Consider the following 15159-nt stretch of genomic DNA (forward strand, 5'->3'; position numbering starts at 1 on the left):
TATATATATATATATATATATATATATATATCACATTTTTTTCAAAGCTGCAAATTTGTGTTTTGAAGTCATTTATTGGTTTTCGCTCATGTGTGCAGAAAAAATGGTATATAAAAGTGATTTATTGGTTTTTACTTATGTAAGCCAAATTTATCAACCCACCATGATAGTATAAAAATGTGTCACATATAAGCAAAACCAAAAGCAAGAAAAAAATGCTTACAGAGCTCGCTTACCAAAGCAACGGTGATAAATGTCCCCAATTGTTTTTTTGAAACCACATCAAGGGGCATGGAAAAATGACAAATGTGCAAGCTAAACTCTTCCGCTAAAAACATGTACCACACATCAAGTCTCTTACCTCATTTCAAGGTAAAGGAAACCTAAGGCATTTGGTCTTATCACTTGTAACAAACCAAGATTAAAAGAGATATATGTTGAGAAAAACAGTCTTTGTAATGAACGCTTGTCTTGTTGGATTCCTTCTTCTGACTTCATTGCAGTTTTCTGGTGAGTTTTTACTATGTTTATATTGCATTGAAAACTGAGATGATATTATAATATAAAAGATTATATAGATTATATAGATTATAAAAAAAATATATACACACAAGTACAGGAACATTTATTTTCTGTTCTGATAAAATACATATGCAGAGTCCCAGTATTTGCAAAAGATGTGCTTTCTACAAATGACTAATTCTGAACAGCATATTTTTATCAGCTGGTCGCTATTAGTGAAGCAACCATCTGAAATACATACACATACAAAAATAACATAAAACATCCTGAAAACATGTAGAACCTTTGAAATATTAAACATATTTTCAACCTACTATATAGAGCAATATAAACAACTGTATCGTAAACAAATGCTTACCCAAATACATAACTGTTTAGTTTTAGTTTAGTTGCTTATTTCTTTTATTTTCCTTGTTTGATATTTAATTTTATGTAAATAATTTAACATATTCTAATTAAGTCTGTTGAACAGAGGGATGTAAAGTCATTGGAATACATTAAGTTTACAAAAAGCAAATGCTTTATGGGATATTGGAAGATACTGCATATACTTATCTAGCTTTGCCCGGCATCTTTGACATTGCTGCATTTTGGCCATAATTTTGTATCAGTATTTGTAAACCAAAACCAATTGTGAACCAAGACAGAAAAGGTATAATACATATTAATGAAAATATGGATGAAAATATCAACCAAAGTTCTGTAATGTCAAAGTTGCCTTTTGAGGTTTCTAAATAACATTGTACCAAATAGGTAGACAAAGCTCAATTTAGAAGCACTGCTGCTGGATTAGCACAGGCAGCCAAAGCTTTCATGTCACGATAAATGCACCCAGGTTGTTAGAAACACTAATAGAGATTTATTGTTCCATTCATGGTTAATTATACCTTTTTTGAACATTAAACATTTGATGAAATATTAATATGATAGACTGTTGCTATGCTTGCTACGTTGTAAATGTATGATAATAACTATGGCAGCACATTGTATTGTTAATAATGTTTTGGTAGAGTTTAGAATAAAAAATTGATACAAAAAGTTTACCCATACCAGAATTCCAAGTCTGTTCTACATTGCAAATTTTCATATTCTAATGCATAAATGACATTCTTTGTATAAAATGTTTTTAAAATAAAATGCCTTCAGCAATTAGTGCTTTGTGTATACAATCCTATTATTACTATATGAGTAGACATCCAACCATTTTGTTGCCAGACATTTTATTACAGCAACTATCCCCCCAAAAAGCCCATAAGGCTTGTAGAGAAGTAAACTTTCATAATATTACATGCTGCCATTTGTTTCCTCATGGATGCTCATGAATGTTATGACAGAAATCCCTGGGTGTGCTTTTTTTTTGTAGCAGTGTATATCGCACAGATCTATGAGGCATCCTTGTGCATTGGCCCTTAGTAAATGTTCCCATGTACACTACCATATTTGTCAGAGTTTTCAATTTAAATCCTCCAGTGAACAAATATCCATTCTATAATCTATATGATTGGAGTTCAGAAATCCATGGAGAAATTCACCTATTCATAACTTGGTCAAATACCTAGTAGAACACTAAAGCTAACATCTCCCCCACACGCAGGGCGTAGGGAAGTGGTGGGGGGCAATCAACTGTTTAGGTAGCTGGAGGACTTACTTTTGCTACCATGGCGTTTGTGGTTCTGCAATTGATAGAGCCTGTCTGTAGCAGGTTCTATTAATCAAGTACATAGAACAATGCAGTTTAATAGAAACATTAAAAAATAAGCATATTAAGTATTGCCACATGTGGAATTTTCTGAACTATTAACATATAACATGATTGATTATCTTGTATAGAGAATGGTTTAAATGTAAATAAATGACAAACACCAGAATTGCAGGTCTTTAATCATGTCATATCCCAGAAAAAATGGATTAAAAAGTCAAATCAACACCAAAATGGTATCAATAAAAACTTCAGATCACTCATATAGCCCCATACATGGAAAAATCTAAAAGTTAAATAGGTGAGAAAATGGCAATAAAAAAAAATCTAAAAATGTTCAAATTCTATAAAAGTAAAAAAACCCACAAACAATACAAATTGGGTTGCACCAATTGCAACCCAATTGCACCAACCTACATAATCAAGATACTAGGTTAGCTTATAGGTTAATTTGAATGCCCAGTTAATGGTGTAAACAATAACCCCCCCCCCCCCCCCGCAAAAAAATAAATAAAAAAAGCAGAATTGAATTTTTTATTTTTATTTCTTTTTATTTCACCCTACATATATTCACATTTGTTGACGCTTTGTAAATTGTGTAAATATGATATGTACAAATGTCTAACACATCAATTACCTGAATTGCATTGATATGTACACTGATGGTCTTGGAGGGAAACTGCTGGGAATATTATTTGGAATCTACATTTCTCACGGCTGCACTCATTATTCCCATAAGATCCTCTATTGCCCAGGGCTCCATGAGTAGTCAGTCCCCCCTTAGTTTACTTTATGTGACTAATAAACTGTACCACAGCTAATAACTGCATGTGTTTTTGCCTCAAATTACCGAAATTGCAGTCAAAATTGATGATGCAAATGACTGTAAAATGTGCAGGTTTTTGCAATACTAAGCTAAAGTACAGCTAATTAGCCGCAACTTGTGAGCGCAGCCTAAGACAAAAAAAAACAGTACTCAGTACAGAATTTTATTTATTTTTTTAAATCAACTGGTTCCAGAAAGTTAAACAGATTTGTAAATAACTTCTATTTAAAAATCTTAACCCTTCCAGTACTTATCAACTGCTGTATGCTCCACAGGAAGTTCTTTTCTTTAAAAAAAAAAAAATTCTGTCTGACCACAGTGCTCCCTGCTGACACCTCTGTCTGTCTCAGGAACTGTCAAGAGCAGGATAGGTTTGCTATGGGGATTTGCTTTTACTCTTGACAGTTCCTGAGACAGACAGAGGTGTCGTCAGAGAGCACTGTGGTAAGACAGAAAATAAATTAAAAAAGAAAAGAACTTCCTGTGGAGCATACAGCAGCTGATAAGTACTGGAAGGGTTAAGATTTTTAAATACTGCTATACTACTACTGAATAACACCACTATACACAGACCATTATCACCAATAATACCACTATACAAATGACAAATCATTTCATTACACCATGACCACTTATCACTGACATTACCACCATATAGTGACAGGATAATACTACCATACGGATACCGAATAAAAACCACAATACACAGACCAGTATCAACAATATCACCACTATACAATGGACAAATAATTGTGTTACACCAAGACTAACATTACCACCATATAGTGACAGGATAATACTACCATACTCAATAAAACTACTATTCAAAGACCACTATCACCCACAACACCACTATACAAAGGACAAATATTTGTACCACACCATGACTACATATTACCACCATAAAGTGACTTGATAAAACAACCATACTGACACTGAATAAAAACCATCTCTACACAGACTGTACAGACCATATCAGTTATTATATACAGTTACATCAGGTATAATAATGACTGAACAATAATTACTTTTTTTTTTTTATAGCACACACTACGTGGAACAACTCATGCCTAAATGTAGTGGTTTTCTCTAGAATGGACAAAGTGGAACTCTGCCGATACAGTCTGTTAAACAATTCTACTTTTAACCTGACGCTAGAAAGGGGCAACGATGGAAGTATGGAATGTTTGGTAGAAAGCATGGGTACAGAACTGAAATTACACAACTGGACAGACAAAACACAATGTAGTGTTTCTACATTTAATGGCACTTTTTCTTTAAGTCTTATTAACCTTAAAGGAAAACATTCTGGCAACTATGCTTGTCGTTTGAAAAAAATTTTTCCACCTCCTTTCAGTAATTCTATTATCAATAGGACACTTTTGTATGTCAATGGTAAGTACTCAATGTTCTCATATTATATCCTATAAATTTTGAGACTGTGAGGCTAAATTCATACATGGAATTTTTGGTGCAATTATTGATTCAACTTTTTAGCCAAAATCAAGAGTTCGTTCAACAAAGAGAAGTGTAAGAATAAATAATGCAGCAGGTACTGCCAAAATCACCAGCAGTATGACCACGCAGATGTGCGCAGTCGTAGACGGCAATGAAGTCTGGTGGCATTCTACTCAAGAATTAACATTTATTCTTCCTGCTTAATTCCACTTAGGAAATTTTGCAGTATGCACAGAGTTGCAGATTTGGCTGCAAGCAGAATTTCGCCGGCTGAAAGTGTGCAGAAATACTTATATGCAATAAGATGTCAGATCGCGGGGGTCCCGCTGCTGGGGACCCCCTGGATCTTGGCTGCTGCACCCTGTGATCATTACTGCACAGAGCAAGCTCACTCTGTGCGTAGTGACGGGCGATACAGGGGCTGGAGCAATGTGGCGTCACGGCTCTGCCCCCTTGTGACGTCACAGTCCGACCACTTAATGCAAGTCTGTGGGAAGGGGTGTGACGGCCGCCACGCCCCTACCTCAGACTTGTATTGAAGGGGCAGGCCGTGACATCATAAGGGGGTGGATCGGTGATGTCACGATGCTCCAGCACCTGTATCACCCGTCATTACGCACAAAGCAAATGATAAGTAATGATAAGGGGGTGCTGCAGCCAAGATCCCGGGGATCCCCAGCAGCAGGACCCGTGTGATCTGACCTCTTATCCCCTATAATTTGGATAGGGGATAAGATGTCCTGGGGCGGAGTACCCCTTTAAGTACATTCCCATTGCCTGCTCCCCGATGGTTATATGGGGCCTCCAGTATTCGGTAACTATTACACACAAGAAGAGAGGTTTAGGTTTCTACTATCCATGACTTTTAGGTTTCACTATGCATATACCATGAAAAGGGCACTCAATGCCAAGATCTAAAAGGGCATAGGAGGGGTCGAGTGCTGAGAGGAAATATTCAGTCTCCTTTTATGTTTTCCACTGCCAGCTCATCATTTGTAGGCATGAAGGGTGGCTCAGAGTGACTTACTGGACTGAGACAGCAAGACAGGCATGGAAGAGAAAGGCATGGTGTAACTGACTGATGGACAATGCCTACTGGCACTTTCTGAGTTGCATGTTATTGACAGGGTGACCTAGATACTGATAACTCAGGAGGATGTCAGGAGGAGTAAGGCAAGCATGGCTGACTGCTGACCCTGGCTGGCTGAAACTTGCTGGCACTCTCTGAGCTGTGTATTTTGAAGTAAGCGTTACTCTGCCTTAGGGCATCCAGTAATACAGTAAAATCTCTAAATTATCATTAAAATGACCCTCTGGTTCTTCAGATATGTACTCCAACATCAGATTAGAAAATTAAATTGCTGCATTGCTTGCCCGTCTGCCATAGCTCTTAAACCAAAATATATCCATTTGTTTTGGGGGTCTTAGTCCTGTATTCCCTGGTTGAGCAGTTGCTTAGTATTACAATTTCCAGAATGCATTACTTTCCCTCAGCTTTTCATATTCCACCCACCCTGCCTACTCTCCTTCCACAGCAGTTTCACACTATTTATTTCACAATATCAGTGAGGTTGCAACACCTACTGTAATCTTTCCCTGTCTGCTCCTATGTCTGCTACATTGTTAAGCACAAGGTAACATGCAATTTTTCAAAATCAAGGTAAAAATTTAGCAATTTTAGAATTCTGCAGAACAAATAAATTATGCAGATTGTTGTTGTGAAAAGGAAGAAAAACTAAAAAAAATAAAAAAAATCATAAAAAACAATAACAACATAATTTTTTTCTTGCCTCCCCCAAAAATTTTTAAAAACTGATCAAAAAAGTCAAATGTATCCCATAATAGTACCAATAAAATTTACAGCTTGTTTTGTTTTCTTAACAGCTATTTTTTTTTGTTTCCTCACACACAGCTCCATGAATCAAATGGTGCATGATAAACACACTCAAAACAGACAGGATAATCCTTTATTTAGACATGCGTGCAAGTCAAACAGCATAACTAGTGCCACACATGGACTATTTCCAAAAACTGCAGATTCGGGGTAATGAATATTCAATTTAATTATTCTATTAATACCTGCTGTGTTTACCTCTACCTTGCCTAATTCCTGTGAATCCTGTTGTGAATTCTAAACCCTGTTGTGAATTCTTTAAGAGGTGCAATTTTTCAAATGGGGGTGATATAAGGGAGTTTCTAGCATCTAGGCCTCTCAAATCCACCTTAGAAATAAATTGGTCCTTTGCTACATCAATTTAGGAAATTTTCATTAACCCCTTAATGACCGTTTTTTTTTTCTTTTTTGCACTTTCGTTTTTTGCTCCTTGCCTTTAAAAAATCATAACTCTTAAAATTTTTCACCTAAAAATCCATATGATTGCTTATTTTTTGCGCCACCAATTCGACTTTGTAATGACGTCAGTCATTTTGCCCAAAAATCTACGGTGAAACAGAAAAAAAAATTGTGAGACAAAGTAAATTAAAAAAAAACCGCTGTTTTGGAAATTTTGGGGGCTTCCGTTTCTACGTAGTACATTTTTTGGTAAAAATGACACCTTATCTTTATTCTGTAGGTCCATACGATTAAAATGATACCCTACTTATATAGGTTTGATCTTGTCGTACTTCTGGAAAAAATCATAACTTCATGCAGGAAAATTTATACATTTAAAATTGTCATTTTCTGACCCCTATAACTTTTTTATTTTTCCACGTATGGGGCGGTATGAGGGCTCATTTTTTGTGCCGTGATCTGAAGTTTTTAACGGTACGATTTTTCCATTGATAGGACTTATTTATCGCTTTTTATAAATTTTTTCATGATATAAAAAGTGACCAAAAATGCACTATTTTGGACTTTGGAATTTTTTTGCGCGTACGCCATTGACCGTGTGGTTTAATTAATGATATATTTTTATAATCCGGACATTTCCGCACGCGGCGATACCATATATGTTTATTTTTATTTACACTGTGTTTTTTTTTATGGGAAAAGGGGGGTGATTCAAACTTTTAATAGGGGAGGGGTTAAATGATCTTTATTCACTTTTTTTCACTTTTTTTTGCAGTGTTATAGCTCCCATAGGGACCTATAACACTGCACACACTGATCTTTTACATTCATCACTGGTTTCTCATAGGAAAACAGTGATCGATGATTCTGCCGCTTGACTGCTCATGCCTGGATCTCAGGCACTGAGCAGTCATTCGTTGATTGGACAGCGAGGAGGCAGGTAGGGACCCTCCGGCTGTCCTGTAAGCTGTTCGGGATGCAGCAATTTCGCCGTGGCTATCCCGAACAGCCCACTGAGCTAACCGGCACTTTTTACTTTCACTTTTAGCCGCGTGGCTCAGCTTTGAGCGCGCGGCTAAAGGGTTAATGTTACGCCGAGCGCTCCGGGTCCCCGCTCCTCCCCGGAGCGCTCGCTTCACTCTCCCCGCGGCAGCGCTCCGGTCACGTCCTCTGACCCGGGGCGCTGCGATTCCGCTGCCAGCCGGGATGCGATTCGCGATGCGGGTAGCGCCCGCTCGCGATGCGCACCCCGGCTCCCCTACCTGACTCGCTCTCCGTCTGTTCTGTCCCGGCGCGCGCGGCCCCGCTCCCTAGGGCGCGCGCGCGCCGGGTCTCTGCGATTTAAAGGGCCACTGCGCCGCTGATTGGCGCAGTGGTTCCAATTAGTGTGTTCACCTGTGCACTTCCCTATATCACCTCACTTCCCCTGCACTCCCTTGCCGGATCTTGTTGCCTTAGTGCCAGTGAAAGCGTTCCTTGTGTGTTCCTTGCCTGTGTTTCCAGACCTTCTGCCGTTGCCCCTGACTACGATCCTTGCTGCCTGCCCCGACCTTCTGCTACGTCCGACCTTGCTTTTGCCTACTCCCTTGTACCGCGCCTATCTTCAGCAGCCAGAGAGGTGAGCCGTTGCTAGTGGATACGACCTGGTCACTACCGCCGCAGCAAGACCATCCCGCTTTGCGGCGGGCTCTGGTGAAAACCAGTAGTGGCTTAGAACCGGTCCACTAGCACGGTCCACGCCAATCCCTCTCTGGCACAGAGGATCCACTACCTGCCAGCCGGCATCGTGACAGTAGATCCGGCCATGGATCCCGCTGAAGTTCCTCTGCCAGTTGTCGCTGACCTCACCACGGTGGTCGCCCAGCAGTCACAACAGATAGCGCAACAAGGCCAACAGCTGTCTCAACTGACCGTTATGCTACAACAGTTACTACCACAGCTTCAGCAGTCATCTCCTCCGCCAGCTCCTGCACCTCCTCCGCAGCGAGTGGCCGCTCCTGGGATACGCTTATCCTTGCCGGATAAATTTGATGGGGACTCTAAGTTTTGCCGTGGCTTTCTTTCCCAATGTTCCCTGCATCTGGAGATGATGTCGGACCTGTTTCCCACTGAAAGGTCTAAGGTGGCTTTCGTAGTCAGCCTTTTGTCCGGAAAAGCCCTGTCATGGGCCACACCGCTCTGGGACCGCAATGACCCCGTCACTGCCTCTGTACACTCCTTCTTCTCGGAAATCCGAAGTGTCTTTGAGGAACCTGCCCGAGCCTCTTCTGCTGAGACTGCCCTGTTGAACCTGGTCCAGGGTAATTCTTCCGTTGGCGAGTATGCCGTACAATTCCGTACTCTTGCTTCAGAATTGTCCTGGAATAATGAGGCCCTCTGCGCGACCTTCAAAAAAGGCCTATCCAGCAACATTAAAGATGTTCTGGCCGCACGAGAAATTCCTGCTAATCTACATGAACTTATTCACCTAGCCACTCGCATTGACATGCGTTTTTCCGAAAGGCGTCAGGAACTCCGCCAAGATATGGACTCTGTTCGCACGAGGCGTTTCTTCTCCTCGGCTCCTCTCTCCTCTGGTCCCCTGCAATCTGTTCCTGTGCCTCCCGCCGTGGAGGCTATGCAGGTCGACCGGTCTCGCCTGACACCTCAAGAGAGGTCACGACGCCGTATGGAGAACCTCTGCCTGTACTGTGCTAGTACCGAACACTTCCTGAGAGATTGTCCTATCCGTCCTCCCCGCCTGGAAAGACGTACGCTGACTCCGCACAAAGGTGAGACAGTCCTTGATGTCTACTCTGCTTCTCCACGTCTTACTGTACCTGTGCGGATGTCTGCCTCTGCCTTCTCCTTCTCTACAGTGGCCTTCTTGGACTCTGGATCTGCAGGAAATTTTATTTTGGCCTCTCTCGTCAACAAGTTCAACATCCCGGTGACCAGTCTCGCCAGACCCCTCTACATCAATTGTGTAAATAATGAAAGATTGGACTGTACCATACGTTTCCGCACGGAGCCCCTTCTTATGAGCATCGGATCTCATCATGAGAGGATTGAACTTTTGGTCCTCCCCAATTGCACCTCGGAAATTCTCCTTGGACTTCCCTGGCTTCAACTTCATTCCCCTACCCTGGATTGGTCCACTGGGGAGATCAAGAGTTGGGGGTCCTCTTGTTCCAAGTACTGTCTAAAACCGGTTCCCAGTAACCCTTGCCGTAACTCTGTGGTTCCTCCAGTAACCGGTCTCCCTAAGGCCTATATGGACTTCGCGGATGTTTTCTGCAAAAAACAAGCTGAGACTCTACCTCCTCACAGGCCTTATGATTGCCCTATCGACCTCCTCCCGGGTACTACTCCACCCCGGGGCAGAATTTATCCTCTCTCTGCCCCAGAGACTCTTGCCATGTCCGAATACGTCCAGGAGAATCTAAAAAAGGGCTTTATCCGTAAATCCTCCTCTCCTGCCGGAGCCGGATTTTTCTTTGTGTCCAAAAAAGATGGCTCCCTACGTCCTTGCATTGACTACCGCGGTCTTAATAAAATCACGGTTAAGAACCGCTACCCCTTACCCCTCATCTCTGAACTCTTTGATCGCCTCCAAGGTGCCCACATCTTCACTAAATTGGACTTAAGAGGCGCCTATAACCTCATCCGCATCAGAGAGGGGGACGAGTGGAAAACGGCATTTAACACCAGAGATGGACACTTTGAGTATCTGGTCATGCCCTTTGGACTGTGCAATGCTCCTGCCGTCTTCCAAGACTTTGTCAATGAAATTTTTCGTGATCTGTTATACTCCTGTGTTGTTGTATATCTGGACGATATCCTAATTTTTTCTGCCAATCTAGAAGAACACCGCCAGCATGTCCGTATGGTTCTTCAGAGACTTCGTGACAACCAACTCTATGCCAAAATTGAGAAATGTCTCTTTGAATGTGAATCTCTTCCTTTCCTAGGATACTTGGTCTCTGGCCAGGGACTACAAATGGATCCAGACAAACTCTCTGCCGTCTTAGATTGGCCACGCCCCTCCGGACTCCGTGCTATCCAACGCTTTTTGGGGTTCGCCAATTATTACAGGCAATTTATTCCACATTTTTCTACCATTGTGGCTCCTATCGTGGCTTTAACCAAAAAAAATGCTGATCCCAAGTCCTGGCCTCCTCAAGCAGAAGACGCCTTTAAACGACTCAAGTCTGCCTTTTCTTCGGCTCCCGTCCTCTCCAGACCTGACCCTTCCAAACCCTTCCTATTGGAGGTTGATGCCTCCTCAGTGGGAGCTGGAGCTGTTCTTCTACAAAAAAATTCTTCCGGGCATGCTGTCACTTGTGGTTTTTTCTCTAGGACCTTCTCTCCAGCGGAGAGGAACTACTCCATCGGGGATCGAGAGCTTCTAGCCATTAAATTAGCACTTGAGGAATGGAGGCATCTGCTGGAGGGATCAAGTTCTCCTGTTATTATCTACACCGACCACAAGAACCTCTCCTACCTCCAGTCTGCCCAACGGCTGAATCCTCGCCAGGCCCGGTGGTCTCTGTTCTTTGCCCGATTTAATTTTGAGATTCACTTTCGTCCTGCCGATAAGAACATTAGGGCCGATGCTCTCTCTCGTTCCTCGGATGCCTCAGAAGTTGAACTCTCTCCGCAACACATCATTCCACCTGACTGCCTGATCTCCACTTCTCCTGCCTCCATCAGGCAGACTCCTCCAGGAAAGACCTTTGTTTCTCCTCGCCAACGCCTCGGAATCCTCAAATGGGGTCACTCCTCCCATCTCGCAGGTCATGCGGGTATCAAGAAATCTGTGCAACTCATCTCCCGCTTCTATTGGTGGCCGACTCTGGAGACGGATGTTGTGGACTTTGTGCGAGCCTGCACTATCTGTGCCCGGGATAAGACTCCTCGCCAGAAGCCCGCTGGTTTTCTTCATCCTCTGCCTGTCCCCGAACAGCCTTGGTCTCTGATTGGTATGGATTTTATTACTGATTTACCCCCTTCCCGTGGCAACACTGTTATTTGGGTGGTCGTTGATCGATTCTCCAAAATGGCACATTTCATCCCTCTTCCTGGTCTTCCTTCTGCGCCTCAGTTGGCTAAACAATTTTTTGTACACATTTTTCGTCTTCACGGGTTGCCTACGCAGATTGTCTCGGATAGAGGCGTCCAATTCGTGTCTAAATTCTGGAGGGCTCTCTGTAAACAACTCAAGATTAAATTAAATTTTTCTTCTGCATATCATCCCCAGTCCAATGGACAAGTAGAAAGGATTAACCAGATCTTGGGTGATTATTTGCGACATTTTGTTTCCTCCCGCCAGGATGACTGGGCAGATCTCCTCCCATGGGCCGAATTCTCGTATAACTTCAGGGTCTCTGAGTCTTCCTCCAAATCCCCATTTTTCGTGGTGTACGGCCGTCACCCTCTTCCCCCCCCTCCCTACTCCCTTGCCCTCTGGTCTGCCCGCTGTGGATGAAATTTCTCGTGACCTTTCCATCATATGGAGAGAGACCCAAAATTCTCTCTTACAGGCTTCATCACGCATGAAGAAGTTCGCGGATAAGAAAAGAAGAGCTCCCCCCGTTTTTTCCCCTGGAGACAAGGTATGGCTCTCCGCTAAATATGTCCGCTTCCGTGTCCCTAGCTACAAGTTGGGACCACGCTATCTTGGTCCTTTCAAAATTTTGTGTCAAATTAATCCTGTCTCTTATAAACTTCTTCTTCCTCCCTCTCTTCGTATCCCTAATGCCTTTCACGTCTCTCTTCTCAAACCACTCATCCTCAACCGTTTTTCTCCCAAATCTGTTCCTCCCACTCCTGTTTCCGGCTCCTCGGACATCTTCTCGGTCAAAGAAATTTTAGCTGCCAAAAAGGTCAGAGGGAAAAATTTTTTTTTAGTGGACTGGGAGGGTTGTGGTCCTGAAGAGAGATCCTGGGAACCTGAGGACAACATCCTGGACAAAAGTCTGCTCCTCAGGTTCTCAGGCTCTAAGAAGAGGGGGAGACCCAAGGGGGGGGGTACTGTTACGCCGAGCGCTCCGGGTCCCCGCTCCTCCCCGGAGCGCTCGCTTCACTCTCCCCGCGGCAGCGCTCCGGTCACGTCCTCTGACCCGGGGCGCTGCGATTCCGCTGCCAGCCGGGATGCGATTCGCGATGCGGGTAGCGCCCGCTCGCGATGCGCACCCCGGCTCCCCTACCTGACTCGCTCTCCGTCTGTTCTGTCCCGGCGCGCGCGGCCCCGCTCCCTAGGGCGCGCGCGCGCCGGGTCTCTGCGATTTAAAGGGCCACTGCGCCGCTGATTGGCGCAGTGGTTCCAATTAGTGTGTTCACCTGTGCACTTCCCTATATCACCTCACTTCCCCTGCACTCCCTTGCCGGATCTTGTTGCCTTAGTGCCAGTGAAAGCGTTCCTTGTGTGTTCCTTGCCTGTGTTTCCAGACCTTCTGCCGTTGCCCCTGACTACGATCCTTGCTGCCTGCCCCGACCTTCTGCTACGTCCGACCTTGCTTTTGCCTACTCCCTTGTACCGCGCCTATCTTCAGCAGCCAGAGAGGTGAGCCGTTGCTAGTGGATACGACCTGGTCACTACCGCCGCAGCAAGACCATCCCGCTTTGCGGCGGGCTCTGGTGAAAACCAGTAGTGGCTTAGAACCGGTCCACTAGCACGGTCCACGCCAATCCCTCTCTGGCACAGAGGATCCACTACCTGCCAGCCGGCATCGTGACAGTTAATAGCGCGCGGCACCGCGATCAGTGTCGCGTGCTATTAGCAGCGGGTGCCGGCTTCACTATGACGCCGGGCCCGCCGTGATATGATGCGGAGTCACCATGGGACCCCGCATTATATCACGGGAGCGGGACCAAGGACGTACTCATACGTCCTTGGTCCTTAAGAGGTTAAAAAGGAGAAAAAAATTGTTTCTAAACTTCTAAGCCCTCTTACATTGTAAAAAGCATAAAAGGGCATTTAACAACAAAAAGTAAATATATTGCAAATGTGAATTATTAGCACATATATGTGGAATGACTATCTTTCTTAGGCTAGGTGTTCACACAGGTTATTTTCTGATGTTTTTTGGCAAACCCACTGCAGTCAGAAATGTATTCAGTGGGAAGGAGAAGTAGAAGTCCTTCTTTTATATTTTCCATTCATATTTATGGACATTTATCAACGGGTTTAGTCAGGTTTTCTTTACTATAATTGTCGCAAAATTGTCGCAACTGCGGCTACGCGATTTTTCGTGTGACATTTTGACTGGAAAGCGAGAAAAGCAAGTTTTCCAAAATTAACTACATTGTAATAATTTTAAAATGGACTACGGGTAGTCAGGTATTTATTAACTACGACAATCGCAACTGCGCAAAAAAAGTCGCAACAGGGTTAAAAATTGACTAAATTTACTCCAGCTCAAACATGGAGAAGAAAAAGCTACTACCAAAGTAAAAAAGGAAAAATTGCTTACGTGAAAGAAAATTATCAACAGGCTGAAACCAGTTGATAAATAAGTCACACATAAGCAAAAAAAAGTAAGGAAAAAATTACTAAAAAAAAAGAATACATAAGCGAACATTGATAAATGTCCCTCATTGAGTACACAATTTTCCAAAAAAAATGTAAATGTTTCCCTAAACAATTTTGAATAAAAACAAAGATCAGAAAATTGACTTTAGGGCTGACTTTTATAAAAGTGCATAAGGGCATTGAGAAAAAACAAAATGCTAACAAAAATGTACCCTTAAATAATATGCGTAGAACCTCCAACTTGTCCTGCAAAAAAACATGTAAACATATTGCTGGGAATTTATCATTATTTCAACAATTTTTTTTCTCACGTTTGCTTGTGTGAACATTGTGTGTACTTTCCCAAATTTATGGTGCATGTCCTTTATAAATAAATGGAGTTAGATTGTGCAAAAACTTTCTGAATTTTATATTGTCACATTTAATCAATTTCCACTGCAGAAGTCCAAGCAAATTCAACTTTATCCTGAAGAGTTTTACTAAAATAACTTGTATGTATTTGTTCATAACTTTTTTTTCTGATGGGTTCACACTGCATAGAATCCAATTGCTTGGTAATACCTTGAATGAATTTCTTAGTTACTATGTTTAACATTTTTATCCTAGATTTTGCTGAAGAACCCCCAGCTTGTAATATACTGTCATTTGTGGAAACATGGTTTTTGATTGGAGTCTCCCTCTTCCTGCTTGCATGTTTCATATTAGTGTTATTCATAAGCTCTAAAAGAAAGGTGAGTATTTACCACAAGTAATGAGGATTTTTAAGCACACAAAGGGGGTATTTATCATTAGTGCAGATTTTTGTGCAATGCGTAACCCTCTGTGCAAGTGTGCGGTTTTCGCAGTTG

The 15159-nt window shown here is 42.6% G+C and overlaps 1 protein-coding gene across 1 annotated transcript in view; it reads left to right on the top strand.

The window, feature by feature from the left end:
- Positions 1–372: 372 nt before the first annotated feature.
- LOC130284222 (cytotoxic T-lymphocyte protein 4-like) overlaps positions 373–15159 on the top strand; it is a 39862-nt gene continuing 25075 nt past the window's right edge. Inside the window, exons 1-3 of the mRNA XM_056534360.1 lie at positions 373–510; positions 4092–4442; positions 14918–15042. Coding sequence (XP_056390335.1) covers positions 435–510; positions 4092–4442; positions 14918–15042 — 552 coding nt within the window. The 5' untranslated portion in view covers positions 373–434. The remainder of the gene's footprint in view (positions 511–4091; positions 4443–14917; positions 15043–15159) is intronic.

Source organism: Hyla sarda, chromosome 8 (assembly GCF_029499605.1).
Source record: "Hyla sarda isolate aHylSar1 chromosome 8, aHylSar1.hap1, whole genome shotgun sequence".
Taxonomy (NCBI): domain Eukaryota; kingdom Metazoa; phylum Chordata; class Amphibia; order Anura; family Hylidae; genus Hyla; species Hyla sarda.